The 18,905-nt window shown below is 42.1% G+C and overlaps 1 protein-coding gene across 3 annotated transcripts in view; it reads left to right on the top strand.

Moving 5' to 3' along the window:
- pax5 (paired box 5) overlaps positions 1–18,905 on the top strand; it is a 64,765-nt gene that overhangs the window by 20,343 nt on the left and 25,517 nt on the right. For 2 of the 3 annotated variants that reach the window (XR_002665498.1, XM_022758508.1), the window contains exons 4-6: positions 339–403; positions 3,865–3,990; positions 10,346–10,530. Coding sequence is in view for 2 of the 3 variants with exons in the window: in XM_022758508.1 (XP_022614229.1) it covers positions 339–403; positions 3,865–3,990; positions 10,346–10,530 (376 nt within the window). In the remaining variant the exon portion in view is untranslated. The remainder of the gene's footprint in view (positions 1–338; positions 404–3,864; positions 3,991–10,345; positions 10,531–18,905) is intronic. The other variant, XM_022758509.1, reaches the window with a different exon arrangement.

Below are 18,905 nucleotides of genomic sequence, written 5' to 3'. Positions count from 1 at the left end.
AAGAAAGGGAAGGAAAGAGGAAAAAAAAGGCTTGCATGAGCAGCCAAGCAGGAAGTGTGAGGCCCCTCTGCCATGTCAGCCTGCCTCAGCCACTTCACACACATACACACACACACACACACACACACACACACACACACACACACACACACACACAGTTTTGCACTCCCACGATGGTCATGTTCTCTCTGTCACTCAGAATCCACTCTCTCTCTCTCTCTCTCGCTCTCTCTCTCTCTCTCTCTCTCTCTCTCTCTCTCTTTCACACACACAAACACACACACACGATCACACGATCATTTCACACACACTCTAATATCTCCTCTCTCCTCCTGCAGGATCATTCGGACTAAGGTTCAGCAGCAGCCGGGCCAAACGGGCTCAGTGTCGGCTCACAATTTAGGTAGGTCGCTGCTATAAAATCCTGTTTGAAACTGTCAAAGCAAATTTTACAGAGGAGACGTTTTTGTGCGAGTCTCTCAGGAGTGGAGACTGTGTGCTGTATTTGGAATAAGACAACGAGACCTATTGAAATTCTAAGACCTTAACTTAAAGCAAAAGCCTGCGTGGACACAATGTGAAATGTTGTGTGCCACAAAGTTCATCGCTTGAATGCTTTAATTAACATGTTTCAAAATTCAAGCCAGTTAATGGGATTTAGGATTTTTTTTTAAGTCCATTTTCCATTTTTACTTAATAACGACATTTGTATTTTTTTTATTTTTTTTTTACCAGGGTTATTGGTAAACTCAGGTGTGTGTGATGTCTGGAGTTAATAAATGTCTACCTCTAATGAGCATCTTTCAACCTTATCGTTGCATGTACAGTGAACAGCTGACATGCAACAAAGGCATCAAGCCAAACTCAAACTGGGGACATTGCAGTTACATGGTCAGCGTCTTAAACCTGTACACCACCAACACACCCCACAAGTTCCAAAACCTTTAGTACGACAGCGCTCTGATGAAATGATTTATTTAGCAGCAATGTTTCAATGGGATGTCCGTCCCCGGTCTCAAACAGTGTTGCACACACAGATGTGTTTTCCGACATAATGATGTGCAATAATGTAGCCAAAGGGGGAGACACCATATCCAAAACAACAATAATCAATATGAAGATTGTTGCAGGAGTTCAGAGCATCAGTGCACATCATCCTAAACACAATTCTCATATCACAAAAAAAAAAAACAGTCAGGGCGGAAACTTAATTCATGAAAGAAAGTGTTACAGTAATGGATCCAGTCTTTTCGTAATAAGCTTTTTCACAATTCCCTCCCAATGAAACAACATAACATCCACAAAACAAAGCTAATTAACACAACTATTATGAGTACTGAAATGTCTGTGTCATTGGAGATCATGACTATGAATGTCCACAAATTCTGGCAAAGTGGGCAACTGCCCCAGGGCCCCCACAGGCTTCAAAATCTTCCATATGTATTGTACGTCAGTTGGCTTGTGGTAATTTGATTAACTATAAATTTGTTTTTGAATATATGCCACTAAACCACTTACGGTACACTACAACTCCTGCATTTTAACTGGTCCAGTCTTTAATAGAAGCTCTATGCCAAAACTTACAGGCTGCATATTCCTAAATTAACCAGGGACTTGTGCCCCTCTTGTGGGGTATTTCAGCAATGTTTTTGTTTTGCCGATGTAAAATAGATTGCGAGGAAATTTGAGTAAATAAGCAACAATAGCAGTGTTATGTGTGATTTTGCCTTTAGGATGACTGAAATCAATAGTCTTTATGCTAAAGTGACATTGTACAAAATTATCGGTTATAATAATATTCTCATATCCGATCTCAAAAGACCATAAAAAGAGCATCATTATTATCGTGTTTATTAAGTAACACTTTGAACGAAAAGAAAGGGAAAAAAACGAATCTTTGTTCAGACTGACAAGGTTTGGATGTTCATTTGTAATTTATAATCATGTTACAGACTGAGGAAATAATATCTATTACAACTATGACTGGCACATTACTGCTTTTTATTCGATGAATATCTCCAAGTACAAATAGCCTGCATATGAGAGCCGTTCTCTCTCTCCCTCCCTCGCCCCCCTTACTTTGTCCTGCAGTGGATTGTGTTTCGGTGTCTCTCATATCTTCATAATCGCACATTGTCTATTAATCTAAATTAATTTCACACACACTGCTCCCTGACTCCTGCCTTTTACACACATTTAGCAGACACACACATACACACCTAAACCAAGTGAGAAGCACGCACACACACACACACACACACACACACACGCACACACACACACACACACACACACACACACACAGGCACGCACGCACACTTACAGATTACACAGATAAATGGGTCCCACTCCCAGGCGGAAAATTGAACATTTGGATTTGCAGAATAAAAGCGTTACGTTCTGATAAAAAAAAAAAAAAAAAAAAAAAGACTGAAAAGAAAGAGAAAGGAAAATCAGATAATTGAAGTGCTAAATCAAGTGATGGGGAAAAGGAGGGATATGCATTCATTATACTCTCCTTGTCGTTAGCAAAGCAGTAACGGCTGGAAGGGACCTTGATCCTCTGGTTTGTTGTTGTTGTTGTTTTGTTTTTTTTTTTTGTTTTTTTTTTATTTCCCCTTTTCAGTCTTGTCTTTCTGTGTTTGGGGGTCTGCTGGGAGAGAGGATTAGGATGTCTGTCTCCACACCTTTCTGTCCCTCCTGGGATACCATACTGTCACTCAGCCCCACGTCCGCGCACAGGGGCACAGATAAGGGACCAAGGAGGAGTGAGTGACTGTATGTTTCGGTGTATGTGTGTGTATGTGTGTGTAAGGAGGTTGCGGGATCTGTGTGTGTGTGTGTGTGTCGGTGTGTCACTGAAGCGGTGACAAGTATGTCGCTATGTCGCCCAGCGAGGAACTTGTCTCCTCCAGGGGGAAGATTAGAGGGAGAGACAACGAGGAGCAAAATACAGACAGACTTCTGTCCTTTGTGGCTTTTTCTCTGCCTTCAATTTAGTCTGTATAGCCCAGTAAAGTTTTAGAGGATTGAAGCGCATCTATGTTGAGTTTATGAGGAGAATAAATAGGATAGGATTTAAATTGTGTTGCATTCCCTCAGAGGTTTTTGTTCTCTATAGTACCTTTGGTTGTGAAGGCATCACAAAGAGAATCAAGAGATGTGAATGTTGCTCTTCAAGTGAAAGGTACAGAAAAACAGATCTTGGTAGGAAACGGCTCAGAATTTTTCAGAAATAGTTGTGGAAATACAGAGTTTTTCATTTTTTGAACAGCCTTAATTGTATGTGATATCAAAGGACTCAACATTACACATGCAAAAACATTACACATGACTAATTTTGTGTTTCCGAATAGTTCTTTTACTTACAGGTCACATACTGTATGTAGCAGTTGAACTCACCTTTAAAGCTCTCTCTGGCACTCTGTGTCTGTATCTGACACTGAGATGTCTTTATAACATTATATCAGTTCTTTGAGACATTGCATTTAAGGTTTTTAAATAGATCATAATGTAATAGTTCTGCTATGCTCCTATAAAGGTGACATTTTCCATTATACATGAGTCCAACACTAAGTCCTTTTATACCTTTTATATATTTACAGAGACACTCTAGTTTCCTCTAGACAGTTTCTCTCACTTTTTTTTGTTCTTCATATGCTTTTGTGGAGCATTTACAGGCAGCAGAGATCATTCATGTTTCAGTGCAGGAACTCACTGATCTTTTTGCATTTTTGAAATTCTGTGACAGATTCAGAATTTTCCTCAAAGGGCCTCTGAAGAAAACAAACAAAAGAAAAACAGCTTTCAATGATAAAAACAGGAACAATCACCTCTCTCTGTTTTCACTTGATCTGTCTGCAGCGACGTCCGTGGCGGCCACACAGGTCTCAGCAGTGACCAGCGACTCGGCCGGCTCCTCGTACTCCATCAGTGGCATTCTGGGTATCAGTTCAGCTGCTGATGTAGGCAAGAGGAAGAGGGATGAAGGTGAGCACAAGAATGTATTTTTGTGTCTGACTGCTCTTGTATCTCCTTGCACATCATTGTATTTTTCAGTGTAAATGGTGTGTTTCCAAATATGCAGTTTCTATGTCCACATAAATACACAACATACATAATGACGGACAGCCTCAGGATCCACTCCTCTCCACACCAGCATTGAAAGCCAAGATTGAAAGAACTCAGCACATGAGGATCAATGACAGATGTGTGTGTGTGTGTGTGTGTGTGTGTGTGTGTGTATGCATGTGTAATATGGGAGCTCTAAACCAAACGTCTTCATTCAGAAACCCCTATCTATTAACTAACAGTGCTTCACAGGAGAGCACCCTGAGAAGTTAGTTTTATGCATGCACTATTGATCATATACGCTGTCATACTGGATCAATGTTTTATGCATGTTAATGGAGGTGTGAGCATGTCCATGTGTGTACACATAAGGGGGTTCTCACAAGAACAGTTTGTATATGTTTGTGTATGTGCATACATGTGTGCATGATGAGATTGTATGAGTGTGTATGTGGCAGTGTCAGTGGCATTAAAAAGCCATCACACAGACAGTCTCCTACGGTAAATGAGACAGGACCAGATGTCGGAGCAAGAGGGGGGGGTGACAGAACGCCACTAGGGGCTATTTCTCGCTCTTTTTCGCACTCTCTCGCACAGATTCACACTCACACACACACACACACACACACACACACACACACACACACACACACACACACACGGATACAGTATGGGGTCCTTTTCCCACTGCTGATGAATTTCCAAAACATTCCAGCAGGTTCCAGGATGATTCCCGGGTGTACCTTGAGTGTTCTGATATGCTCGGATACGGCCCACTTACCCATCAGCAGAGCACAAAGACTTTAGACCCAACACATACACACACACACACACACACACACACACACACACACACACACACACACACGCCCACCTTTACGTGAGATATAAAGTGCTTAACACGCATTCTCAATTTGCGCCAAAAAGGAGAAGTGCTGAAAATATAAAACAAATAAAAAACAGTTTTTAGTTTTAAAATGGAAAAATTGGTGTATCAACAAAAAACAAAATGCAACAAAAAGCAATGGAAACAAACTTTGTAGAAAATTCCTGACATATATGAGGCAAGTGACTTAATACTGACCTACAGTTGTCCTTTTCACAGCAGACTTTGTATAGGATGAAAAGCACAGGTGTAACATTAATTACGGCTCTGTTTCTTCAAGGTGTTCTTGTTGCCGGGCGCTGCTATCATGCCTGCTCATTCACTGACATGACTTAACAGGATTATTAGTTACAGCTGTGTTTTTCCTGCTGTAACAGGTCAAAATGTCTGCTGTGAAATTTAGGGTTTCCTATGAAGCTATATTTCACTGACAATAATAACAGGACTCATGTATGATAAATGTATCCCTCTCTGTTATGTCTGTGCCAGAGACTTTGTGGTCAGATCTGTAGTTAAAGTAGAAGCTCTGTAATCTAATTAGCAGCATTATTACTTCACTTTGTTTCTTTATGTGCGTGACGTGCTGCGCCATGTGCTGCTACATGTGTGGTCTGTTTCAGTTTTACAATGTCTGGACTTTGTGTTTCGCAATTCGTATCGAAAACATTGTATCACTTCACGTTTCACTGGAGCATCCAGGAAGTGTCATTTGAGCATCGTGTCGCTCCGCGTCACGTTCCTGCTTGTGTGTTTTATCTGCAGTGTTTCTGTGGCAGAGGTCTGCGCGGTTGGCTCTGTGGTCTAATTAACAGCATTGCTAATCACAGCTTCCATTAGAGCAGCCCCCGCTGGATAATGACACACACACACAGCAAGGGGCGACAGGGGGAACAGCATGCACTGACATGGACAGACAAACACATACACAAACACACAATAACGCAAGCTTCTCTCAGACACACTCACATATGCTTGACTGTGTGGACATTTGTAGACACACAGAGGGAGAAAGACATCACACACGCGAGGCCAACAATCATACAAGTCTTCTCTTGTTGACTTTGTTGTTATATCTATCTCTCTGTGCAGCTGAATATGTTACATATACAGTAATGAGACAGTCACAGCGAACCTCAAGGTCTTTCATGTACGTCAGCGCATCAGACAAGAATCAAACCTTGATCTTCCATGTATGAAGCAAAGAATTTAAAAGCCTAATAAAAGGAGGTGAACAATGGTTTTATTTCCCCCTAAAGTCGGTACTCCAGTGGTAGAAAAAAAGGTAAAATAATCACCTCATGTATTTCTTTAAATTGATTTTGTTGAATTTTATTACGGACTAATGGATTGAGGTGTTAGGGCATGAAGACATGAAATGATTCTTTTGCATTTGAGCGCTACCTTTTTCTTGACTTTGTTTTGGTTTGTTCCTGGATGAATAAAGGACCCTGGTTCAAGCCACAAACAAACTTCCTGCTGAAGTGCCGTTGAGCAAGCTACACAGATGTTGGTGTTATTTGTATTCTTATATTGTTTGTTTGAGGTGTACCTCCTGGACGGATTCTTTTATTGTCTCATACGGTATCGTATCGTATCGTATCGTATCGTATCGTATCGTATCGTACCGTACCGTATCGTATCGTATCGTATCGTATCGTATCGTATCATATCTTATCATGCTACAGGAACCTTCTATATTTCCCCTGTAATTTATAAGCATAGAAACGGCAGCTGTGCAAGTGATGGGAACACAGAACGGCGGGATCAGTAGCATGTGTGTGTTTGTGTGTATATCGGCAGCAGGAGTGTGTGAGGGTAAAGCTCTGTGGTGACCTGTGCCCCCAGCAAAAGAGAGGGGAAGTGGGGGTTTGACCGGGGACAGAATGTAGATGAATGGTAGTGAATGGAAGAACTTGACTTGTGGGGCCAAAAGGGGACTATTGTATCTTAACCTATTCTCTTACACACAGTGTGTGTGTGTGTGTGTGTGTGTGTGTGCATGCAGCATGGATATGGAGGGCAGAACAGGTGGTGCCAGTTATTGAAGGGAATGTTTCTTTTCTTCAAACTTGAGTGAAAAGTATTCTCAGTACGTTTGAAGAAAAACCATATATATTGGTCGTTCAGAACCTGCTTTCACACGAAGAAGAAATAGTGTCAATGGCATTTACCCAGAATGCCAAGTTGACCTCTCACCTCCTTGTGCATCCACTGTGACATGCAGCAGCTTACTAGATAAAAGACGCCGGCAGTAAGGAAGAGATGGAGGATGGAGGAGAAGAGGGAGGGGAGCGCCGCTCTTCACCCTGAGTTCCTCTCAGTGCCTCTCGCCCCTGAAAACTTTGATCTCTGAAGTTAAGATGGGACACACACACACACACACACACACACACACACACACACACACACTCTCTCTCTCTCTCTCTCTCTCTCTCTCTCTCTCTCTCTCACTTTCTCTCACTCACACACAGACAAAAAATGCATGCACAGGCTGTGACTGTGAGGTCAGACTTGTAAACCTTGTTCTATCAGTATGATAATAGATGTCAAGTGCAAAATGATGCACATTGCTGGTGTTCTACACACACACACACACACACACACACACACACACACACACACACACACACACAAACACAGAACATGCACTGACACTAACAAACAGGTGACAACCCATCTAACTCTCAGAGGTATTTGGATTTAATAATTCAACTGTTCGTGGGTTGTCGAAAAATGGCAACGGCAGGTCGAGTCAGAGGGAGACGGTGATTGAGAGAGAGAGAGAGAGAACCAAGAGGTAGGGAGAGAGAGAGTGAGTGAGCAAAAGAGAGAGACAGAGAAGGCGGAAGAGAGAGGAAAAAGGCAGAAAGGAGAGAACAATAAGGGCTCATTGTTTGTTTTGTTCTGCTCTGAAAAAGAGGGAAGAGAAGCGCTTCCCTTCTGAGACTGACTCACAGAGATAGAGGCAGCTGTGAGTGTGTGCGTGTGTGTGTATGTGTGTGTGTGTGTGTGTGTGTGTGTGTGTGTGTGTATCCGACAGTGAATAGGATTTAACCCGTCACGGCAATGAGTTTCTTTACCCATCCATTGATACAATGAGACCAGCCGGATATCAAGCTACCCACCCACCCACACCCACATCCACACCAAGACACACAAGTACAAGCACACAAACACACACACACACACACACACACACACACACACACACACACACACACACACACACACACACACACACACACACGCACACACATCTACACACATTCATACAGATGAATGGACAATATTGATTATCATAGGTAAAAGCTTTGTTCTTACTGTTCGATTACAGTAGGTTCTGTCTTTTGCTCTTTCTTCCTCTGGTTTTTTGTGGGCTCTCTGTCAGCTTTGGTCAGTCTTTCAGAGTGTGTGTGTGTGTGTGTGTGCGTGCGTGTGTGTGTGCGCGACAGAGAGAAAGCAGAAAGCAATAAGCTGGCTGAAATGGTGCCATCAGAGCTACATGATTGATCAATTGAATTCCATCATGGGGACTGGCCGGTGGGATTAAATGGGTCGCCGTGGGTTACCAGGCTAAAGCATCATACTGGCTTTATCTCCCCCTTGATTGGTCTGTCACCAGAGACCTGGACCATACACTCACACTGCTCCCAGCATCTGTATATGAGTGTGTGTGTGTGTGTGTGTGTGTGTGTGTGTGTGTGTGTGAGAGACTGTAGAAGTAGAACTGAGATTATGATCAAGCAGTGTGTTTGTAAGAGAGTGGGTGAAAGAGGTTTTGTGTACTGAAAAGGTATGGCGAGGTGTTGTGAGGTACGCAGTGTGAAGGTTTTTTTTTTCCCCTAGCAGCTGGATACGGTCTCATGATTTGAAGTTTACTCGCGGTCTTTGTGTGTGTGCCAGGCCTACATTTATCATTATATAAAGTTACCAAATTTCATTTCACACAGACATCACCTTTAAGAGGTTACCACTCAAGCTAGGATAATACAGTTTGTAACCAGTTTCAGTAGTATTCGAATGTGTGACCGAACCGTTGGCTGTCATGTTGCATTATGGGTAATGTAGATGCCAGGTGGAGCACTGGTCAGAGAAAGATCGTGGTGACATATAATAAAAAGCCAAATATTATTTTAATTCCATAATGGGAATGACCCTAACATTCTGCTCGCTAAACGAACAGGAAAATGACCTCATACGGTGGCATTGATCGTTAGCATTGAATGATAACCTTGAGGTGAGGAATCGCCCAGGATCGACATAATTCGTAGCGTTCCCAGATCTCAGCAATTACTTTGGAACGTACAGTGCTGTCATTACCGAGAGAAGTGCTGGCCGAAAGCATGAAAATAAGACCTGATCAGTCCCAATCAGACCTTATCAGTGTGGCACAATAGATATCTTCTATCTTCTATTCTTTCTTTCTTTCTTTCTTTCTTTCTTTCTTTCTTTCTTTCTTTCTTTCTTTCTTTCTTTCTTTCATTTTTTTCTTTCTTTCATTTTTTTCTTGTTACACCATTCTTTGTTTTTTTCTTCAGGACCACAGTCTGGCACAAATGGATCTGTATTCTCAGTCCAAATGGAAAAAAAAAAAAAAATATTTGAAGCCCCTTCCCCCTCTCCACCTGTCCGTCATATCACTACCCTAGCCGCCGGACACACACTCACACACATACACACACACTTGCAGACACACCAAACGCACAGTGACCCCCAGGACTAAAATAGGCTCTCAGGAGCGGTTTGGAGCGATGAATTGGCTGTATAGCGGGGGATTTTCACCCTCATCCCCTTTTTCTCTTTATCTTTTTCTCTCGTTCTCTCTTTTCTAATCATTTGTGGGCCGCGACTCTTCAGAGTTCTTATAATTGTCTCGTTCAGTCCCTCAGCCTTGCAATAACTGCAGGATACGAGAGCTCACAGTCTAATACTGATACCACAGCAATATATATTTGTGTGTCTGTGTGTGTATGGGTGATACGACAAGGGAGACGGAGAAGCGCGCATATATGAGAGGCGAGAATGTACTTTTGAGAGATCAAGAAGGAGAGACAGCGTATGCTTGGTAATGGATTGCATTTGTATAGCATTTTCTCTGAGTCTCCACAATCTATGAAGTCACTTGGTCCTAAATGAGCTCACTGGAGTTCATTTGAGTCTATTCTTCACTCTAACTTCTCTCTCCACATCTGCCTCAGTCATTTATTTTATCAACGCATGTCTTTACTCCTCCCTTCAATCCTTTATCGCCGTCTCCTCTCTGGTTTCTTCCTCTGTCACACACTCCAGACTAACAAACACCTCTTTAAACCTCTGATTTCTCCCTTAAACATCCTCTGTTTACAGCCCCTCTAACCCCACTCCTTCCCCCCTGTGTTCTCTGTGTAGGCTTGCAGGAGTCACCGCTGGCCAACGGGCATGGCCACAGTGGGCGGGACTTCCTCAGGAAGCAGATGAGAGGGGAGCTGTTCTCGCCGCAGCAGATCGAGGTATTGGACCGCCTGTTTGACAGACAGCCATCCTGTCCAATCCAATCCAGCTCTGACCTCTTTGTGAGCCCTGACTCTGGCAAGGTAAGGGCGAGGCATCGTGCAGGCTTTGGGCTGAGGCTGAGTTTGGGAATAGGTTAAGGGTTAAAAGTCTGTAGAGTGTTCCAATGGAAAGTAGGGCTGATGCAGAGGGAAAACTGTGCATGAAAAAGTTAGAGGCAGAGTCACAGAGGCGGCCACCATAAACTAAAGCCTAGGCACCTCATTGGCCAGCAGACACGGCACCACATCTTGGGTCACTGCCCCAGAGGGGACGTGCACACATCCACTTGTGCCGACCCTGCCGAGCTGCCTTGTGTTGAGTTCAGACAATTTTATAAACACACTTATGCAGCCAGATTTGTTTTCTTTTCATAGTGATGTTATATGATTCCTAATAGTTTACTTGTAAGCTTGGAGCTCATTTAGCACTCGTTGCTTGAGTCATTATATATATTTTTCATAGTGTGAACAAATCCCATAAAAAGACCTAAACCAACAGGAAACTGATCCTACTAACAAGTACTGCCTGTGTAGCCAAAGCTTGATTTAACTTATTCCTTTGTGCTTTAGACCAAATGTCCAAATTAATAAAAACACATCAGTGAGCCACACCATTTCACTGGGTGACATGTTCCTCCATTGTAATGGACAAGTGACATTTCCTGCTGTCATGGATACTCACCAGGAGACAAAACGTGTATTAAACCGCTGCTGAAAATAGTCCCCAACAAATGCACTCTTTTCTCCTGAGTGACTTTTGCTAAAAACTATAGTGTCAAACTATTTTAAGAATTTATGTAGCCTTTTGATTGGTAAAGATTTATGTGTTTAGTAGGATCACATAGTGTTTGGTTGTCAGTATATAAGTCAAAAAATATTGACAGATGTTCTAAGACATTGATGTTTTTTGTGTTTTCATGGGTTTTGTTGACAGTAACTTAAAATAAAATGATGCAAATCTTATCCTTTAAAGAGAGAGTTACCCAAAATAGGGACCTTCCAGCCAGAACAAGATGCCAATTCTTGAGGTGCCAAATATAGCCTGTACATCCATAACTGAAAAGTGAAACAAAGAAGATGTATTGAGCTCCCAAGGACAGATAAAAAAAATCATTCAAACATTAAAAGCTTCATTAAAACTACAGACCCACAGATATACAGCAGAATTGTCTACCATATTTGCAAGCTAACATTAGTGTGCTTGATCTAACTGCAATATGAAATGCTTGTCTCTGCTTTTAGCTAAAAGCCTGTCCTGCCTGCTATGCCTTGCCATGCCATGCCAATCCTGATGAAATGTGTCACATTGCACAACAAAATTATAATTTAAGGATTTCTAAAGCAATATGTGAGCAGTGCATTCATCCTAATAGATTGTTTTTACTTCCTTCATGTCTGTGGTTAACTGATTGATGTGAAAGTATCAGCATCAAGTTGTTAAACTGACAGACTGCTGTGTGTTTCTGTGCACTGATAGAGAATGTAATGGCTGCAACAGAGGCCCAGTCAGGCCTGGCCTATTGATGTTCCTATAATCTAGACGCACTGCAGGGGTTAATGAGCATATTGACCTGGCTCCTATTATGACCTCACTTCCTGCTGCTCAGGGACACCGATGGAGCTGTCCACATGCTGATGCATCCTGGGAATGTGCTGCATATGTGTGTGCTGTTTGAATGTGAGGGGGGAAAAGATTAGAAAACAAGAACGAGAAACGGCGTGTCTGTGTGTCTTAATGTTGCATCTAAATTGACCTCCCGCCCTTTCCCAGCAGTAAGTTAATATAAATCTGAGTGGAATTGAAAGGAGTAAGTAGCACGCTGCATAACAAAACGACAACAAGCGAGCATTTGTATTCTCTCTACCTTTTCTCAAATGTCTTCTAATCTGCAGCCGTCCAGTCAATATTAACGAAATGTTTTGCCAGCATCTCAAAATGACACTTCTGTTTCCACAACCTTTAAAGATAACCCTACTTTGGGTTTATTTATCCAGTCAATGTCAAGGGCAAGAGGACAAACACTTAATGGTGGAGCAGTAGTAAATGGAACCACAGATAGGCTACAGCCTTAGACCTATAGGGCAGAGTTTGGCTTTTTAGCCCATTCACTTCCCTCTGACCGACATGGAGAGTGGAGTGGCACAGGGCGAGAGGTCGACAGGGATTGGCTGTAGTAGCTCTATAGACTACGACTTGAGACTATAATACCCATGATTCATAGGTCAGTGTCCTCTCTGAGCCCGGTCAAGCCACTGGGGTTGGGGTCAGAGATGGGGGGCTTTAAACTCCGGGTCGCACAGGGGTCAAACTGGCTTTAGGAACTGCATTACAAAGAGATGCAAGCACACACGCACACTTTCTCTCTCTCTCTCTCTCACACACACACACACACACACACACACACACACACACACACACACACACACACACAAACATATACACACACTCATGTCACTATCTTTCCCTTTACCTCTGCTCCTTTCTCTCATCCTGTCTATAATCAACCACCGCCCCCCTTTTTCCCAGCCTGCATTTCCCAAAGGGAATGATTGACAGTCATACCCTTAACACTGACACACTGACAGCTACAGCTCTGCCTCTTTGGTATGTAGGCTGTCTAAGGTCTGTGAGCGTGTGCGTGTGTTTGTATGTGTGTGTGTGTGTGTGTGTGTGTGTGTATGTGTCTGTGTGTGTGCGAGTGTGAGAGGCGGTATTGTAGCGTTGTGGTCAAGGAGGGTCATGGTGTGTTGTGACTGACATTCCTAAAAGATGCCCGATAGACTTGGCCCTGCTCTTGCTGTTGCTGCCATTGCAGTGGGTGGGGGTTCTTTTGACGGCGTGTGAGATGAGTGTGAGTGTTATGTGGGTGTGTTAGTGAAAGAAAGAAAAAGGTAGAGAGAGCAACCAAGTAAGAGTGAAGCAGAGGTGCGAGTGGCTCGATTTCAGGTGCCAAAAGTATATTATAATGCTATACTAATATACTGTAATTTCAGCAGTTATTTCAAGCTCCTCATTATCTTTTAGCTTTCTTGCACTGAAACACGAGCCTCACTCATTATTTCTTCTTCCTTCATTCTACTTGAAGAGATAAAAAATAAAATTGCTCACATTCCTCACAAGCAAATCTTATTTTATCTGTCACCAGTAGTTACTCTTCTATCCTGTTTGTCTCAGACCTTCTCTTTATCTTTCATCCCTAACAAGCCATCCTTTTATCTCATCTCCCTCTCCTGCTCTTGTTCCCCCTCTCCCTGTAGTCTATTAAGCCCCACTATTAATTTGTGTGCGCGCGCTCATATGTGTGTCTGCATGTGTGCCTGTCAGAGAGAGTTCATTTGAATTTCCCTTCAATCACTTCCTATTACCCAGGTGATAAATCAGCAGGGCTGATGGAGCCCCCACCCATCCATGCTGCCCCGGGTCCAAATGCCCACCCCAGTACCAACCAGCTTGGCTTCACAGTGATATAGAAGTACAATGAGAACGTCATTCTCCCAATTGATAAAGCTTAAAAAGAAGCAGAGAGGTCAAAGGTGATCTCCTCCAAAGGATGGAGATGGTTAAACTGGTCAGATGGGGGTGACAGGCCAATAATGCACACTAGCACTCTTAATAACTGCCCTATAAACAGATTGTTACACCCTTCACTTCTGTCTGTATCATCAACCGGATGATAAAAACATGATTATTCAAGGAGAAGGTTGGTGTTATTGTAAATTTGTCTTATTGTTGACAGATGTCATGAAAAAAAACAAAATAATTCTAAATAATTCCCACTGAAGATGTTAGTTAAAAAATGGCTCTCAGATATGTAGTTTATTTATTTATTTTTTTCCTAAAACAGATGTGCACCGTAGTTTTTAGCAAACGTGACTAAAACAGTAGTAAATGGCGTACTCCTGGGGACTATTTTCAGCCGCGGATTACTACACAGTTAGTACTGTTTTAAGTATTTACTGCAGCTGGATGTTGTATGTGGGATTCATTCAAAATAAACTACAACACCAATGTTCATCGCAACACATGACCCAGTGCAACATTGTGGACAACAATCAAGCTCTAAGAACGAGCTACATCAAGGTGTGTTCAGACACACAAGCCATTTGTGTGAATTCGAGTGCTGGACCATTTTGGCTGGTTTTCATGAGATTTGTTGACAATAAGAAAAATATAGAATATCACTATTTTAATATCACCCTCATCTTGTCGGTTCTTTGTCAGTAGTATGTAATCACTACTCTGGGACCACAAAAGAGGTGTTAACCATCAATACAATAATATTTAAATTCAAAATTAAAATCAATAAAGTATTCATAGATTAGAAATGTTTTCAATTTCTCATTCAAAATGTATGAACTTTCACTGGCTCTCTCAGTTGAGGTCTGGTTCATCTGGAAATGAATATCCTCCCCACTGCGGCCACGCTCAGTTTGAGCGCAGATGAATTCCTTCCTCACAATCCCTGTCTCAGTTTGTGGGCCTCTGAGGGAATTGTATTTGTTTATAGCCGAGCCTTTTTCCATCAGGACTACACAAGACAATGTGGAGAGATGGAGAGAGAGTGGGAGATGGAGAAATCGGGAGCTATTTGGGGAATGGAGAAAACGGGAAATACTATTATGCAAATGGTGCAAGCCAACAGGGCCAATGTGTGTGTGTGTGTGTGTGTGTGTGTGTGTGTGTGTGTGTGTGTGTGTGTGTGTGTGTGTCAGAGGGCCGATTAGGGCTCATCTGTTATTGATGTGAGATTTGGACCAAACCATTACCTTCCCATATCTGAGTCAGTAGACCAAGCTCTGTCTGTGTGGGTGTGTGTGTGTGTGTGTGAGAGAGAGAGAAAGTGAGAGAGTGAGAGAGTGAGGAAAACAAAAGTAAAACTGCTATAAAGGACCTCACAGGTGTGTAGCCCTTTTCCATTAGCTTGTTAGCTTTAATGCTTTCTTGTTATTATTACAGATGCTCTTTACATACAGCAGCAGAGAGACTGGAAGGGAAAGTGTAGGGAAGCCGACTGTAATCAGGGAAGTTTGTATTTATATATTTCAAATTCTGGGGGAAAGAATATGGCACGTTTTTTGTGTCATTCAACATATGGCTTATTGATATTTTTAAATTTTATTTTGCAAATCCGGTTCAAATTCCATACAAATGGAAAAAATGTTAATCAGTGACACAAAGTTACTCAAATCATACAGTCTTGGCCTCCATACAGAACCAATATAGTAGATCACAGCTCATCTACTTTAATTAATTAATTATACTTAGCCTTCATTTTCTGTCATATCAAACACTTACTGTGTGTTCAGATCACTCTGCGTAAAAACCCAAACAAAAAAAATTATATATATATAACAAAATTAAAAAATAAATAAACACAAAGGTCTGCATTGGGGTTGATGTGTTGCTTCAGCTGACACTGAAAGGATGAAATACAGTCCAGGAAGTCTGATTTGAAACAGTGAAATTACTCTATTTATGTTACAAGGTAATCTACCAGCAATGTAATCGATGCTTTGGTGTGTGACACTTCACTGTGTCATTTTGTTTTTGCAGGCTTTTTTTTCTTTTTCTGTCAGAGCCTCTGCATTGTGACCCCAATGCATTTATAGTGTGTTCAATGAAATGAATGAGGGGCCTGTATTGTACTTGCATATCCTTTCATAATTTCACAAAGGAAGCAGCAGCTCGCATCTTTCCTCATGTCTTATTCCAGCCAATATTCTCAATCATGTCAGTCCCACCCTCGTCTTATACAGACGTTATTTATATCTACCTACATCCTTTCCTCCTTTCTTTCTCGCATTGACTTCCTGCCCCAGGTCTTACTTCCCCTGACACCTTTTCTCGCACCGTACAACTCCCCCACCCTCTATTGCCACCACCACCCCCCCAAAAACCCCAACCCCTCCTAGGCCCGGCAGCTGCGTCCCTCCTCTTTGATGAGGGCTGATGGCGCCGTATGAGCGGTGGAATTGACAACATTTACAGGGGCGAATGAGAATGATCCATCTTCCTTAGCGGGCCTGTCACCCCACTGGCCAAACTTCATCATGGGCAATTACCACGGCAGACCCCGTCTTCTCTGCTGCTGCTGCTGCCTGGCCCCCATCTACATGGATACATGGACACATTAGACACCATTATAATAAGACAGAGAGCAGCCAAGAGAGGGAGGAGGGGGTGTAGGGGGTGTAGGGATAATGTGTATGATTGGGTGGAAAAAAAAACTACAGGTGTGATGTGTGAGGGGGAGGAGAGGGGGGAGGCATTAAGTGAGAAAAGAGAGCTTAAAAATGTGTCTGAAGCCTAAAGAGAGAGAGAGAGAGAGAGAGAGAGAGATGTGTGTGTAGTGTACAGGGTGTAAGCTCTTATTTGGCAGGTCACAGTCCAGTGGTTGTGTTGTGTGTTGACGAGCACAGAGGTGTTTAAGAGGTCAGTGAGCACAAACACACGCCTACACTTACACCTCCACACACACACACACACAGATGCAGGCGTATTAAAAGGGTCAGTGCAAAACTCTCACCTCATCACCTAAAAGAAATTCTGATTGCTGTCATTAGTGTGTACACACACACATACACACGCAGGTCAGGAGTAATAAAAAGGAAAAAAGGGATGGGAACTATTTAATGCAGAAAAGTGAGAAATATACTCTGCTCAGTTTGTGTACAAGTGCAGATAGAAAGACGCATAAAGAACACAAAAAGGCTTGAAATGACAGCTACTCAGGTATGTAAAGTGTCTCAATTAACCACATAGTAATTATACATAATTAAATAAGCCATATCTATTGTGTAAGTACATTGCAGGCATTCACCTTTTAGTCCAAAGTGATTTAAATCTTTCTGCATACACATACAATGCGAGGAATTCCGGTTTCGGTGTCTTGCTCAAGGACACGTCGACCGGGGATCAAACCTCGCAATTAATGATCGGTGATCAGTGGCTGGTTCATGTATGTTCATACTTAACTGGCTACCTGCAGATTAATATGTATAACCAAGAGGTGTTTAGTGCGTTCACAAACAAATCTACACCATCACCATCATCACTGAGTGAATCAGTAGCTTTTCTCCCCTCACCTGGTGTCACCTCAGCCGTGATCATGTCCTGATTTTAAGCTCATTAAAGCGATGAATCTTTGAAAATGAACAAAATCACTTCTGTTATCTGTTTAGCTGCGACTCCGTCCCTCCCCTTTTCCGCATTTTTCAAGACAGGTCAGCATAAACCTCTTGATGCTGCCTGGGAAAGAGTGCCAAGCTTGGAAATCGTTGTGTACTCAGGAGCTGTCAGTTCAAGCCTTTTGTGCTGCTAATGCCTCTTCATAATTACATTTGTCCACAAATTGAGAAGATAAAATTTCACTTTTCTTCTTCTCCTTTCTTTTCTTTCTCAGCACACAATTATGCAAGCACTGACAAATACAAAATGACCAAAGCAAACAAAGGTGCACACACACATACACACATATAGCCAGCAGTCAGGTCATTTGCCCATCACGAGCACAGCGACCCTGAGAATCTGTGGTACTTAATCCATATATAGTTGGTCATCAGGGTCAATACCATCACTTTAAATCATCACAGGCACACGCACATGCACGTATATACTCTCTCACACACAAACACAGATCTGGCAGAGAGATGAGGATGGATGGATCATGGCTGTGTGCTGGGGTCAAACACAGGTGAGGGGACAGTTTCCATCCATCCATCCATCTGTCTGCGCCTTGGGAGCGTGAGAGAACAAGCTTTAACCGGAGTGATATTGATAGAAACAACAAGTATTTATCTGAATTATTGGGGTTGATTCAGAGTTCATGATCTAGGTTGTGGATGATTTTTTTTTTTAGATATTCTTTTACATGAGTAGTTTAGGGCTCAGGTAAAAGGAGAACATCTTTTGGTTTGTATTAGTGGACTTGAAATAAAATTTGGATAGGAGCAATCAAAAGGGAAATTGTGACATTTTTTAAAATTACATCCTTACATTAAACTATTTTATATACAGCAGCCATCATTTGCTGTAACTTGTGCAACTGTACAATGATCTGGCCATTGAGTAAAACTAACTTCTTTATATGTGTCTCTCTTAATTAATTGCCATTCATTTTTTATCAAGGTCACACACTGTATTCTAGACAATATAAGATAGATAGATAACTAGACAACAACCAGATATTGCTTTGTCACTTCAATCCTCTATTCACTATATGGTTTTAAACTTCTGTAGTGTGTGAGTGTGTGTGTGTTTTAAGTGCATTGGGAGTCTATGTGTACGTGTGCTGAGATGATCACAGTTCTTATTGTTGTTGGTATCTGGGGAGAGAAGAGGCTTTGTGTTCGCCATGGTCTATGTGATGCCACTGTGTAGTGTGTTAGTGTGTGTGTGTGTGTGTGTGTGTGTGTGT

The sequence above is a fragment of the Seriola dumerili genome, unplaced genomic scaffold (assembly GCF_002260705.1).
Source record: "Seriola dumerili isolate Sdu_G_001 unplaced genomic scaffold, Sdu_1.0 BDQW01000301.1, whole genome shotgun sequence".
In the NCBI taxonomy this organism is placed as follows: Eukaryota; Metazoa; Chordata; class Actinopteri; order Carangiformes; family Carangidae; genus Seriola; species Seriola dumerili.
The sequence above is the reverse complement of the archived record's forward strand: the minus strand, read 5'-3'. Positions and strand labels throughout refer to the sequence as shown.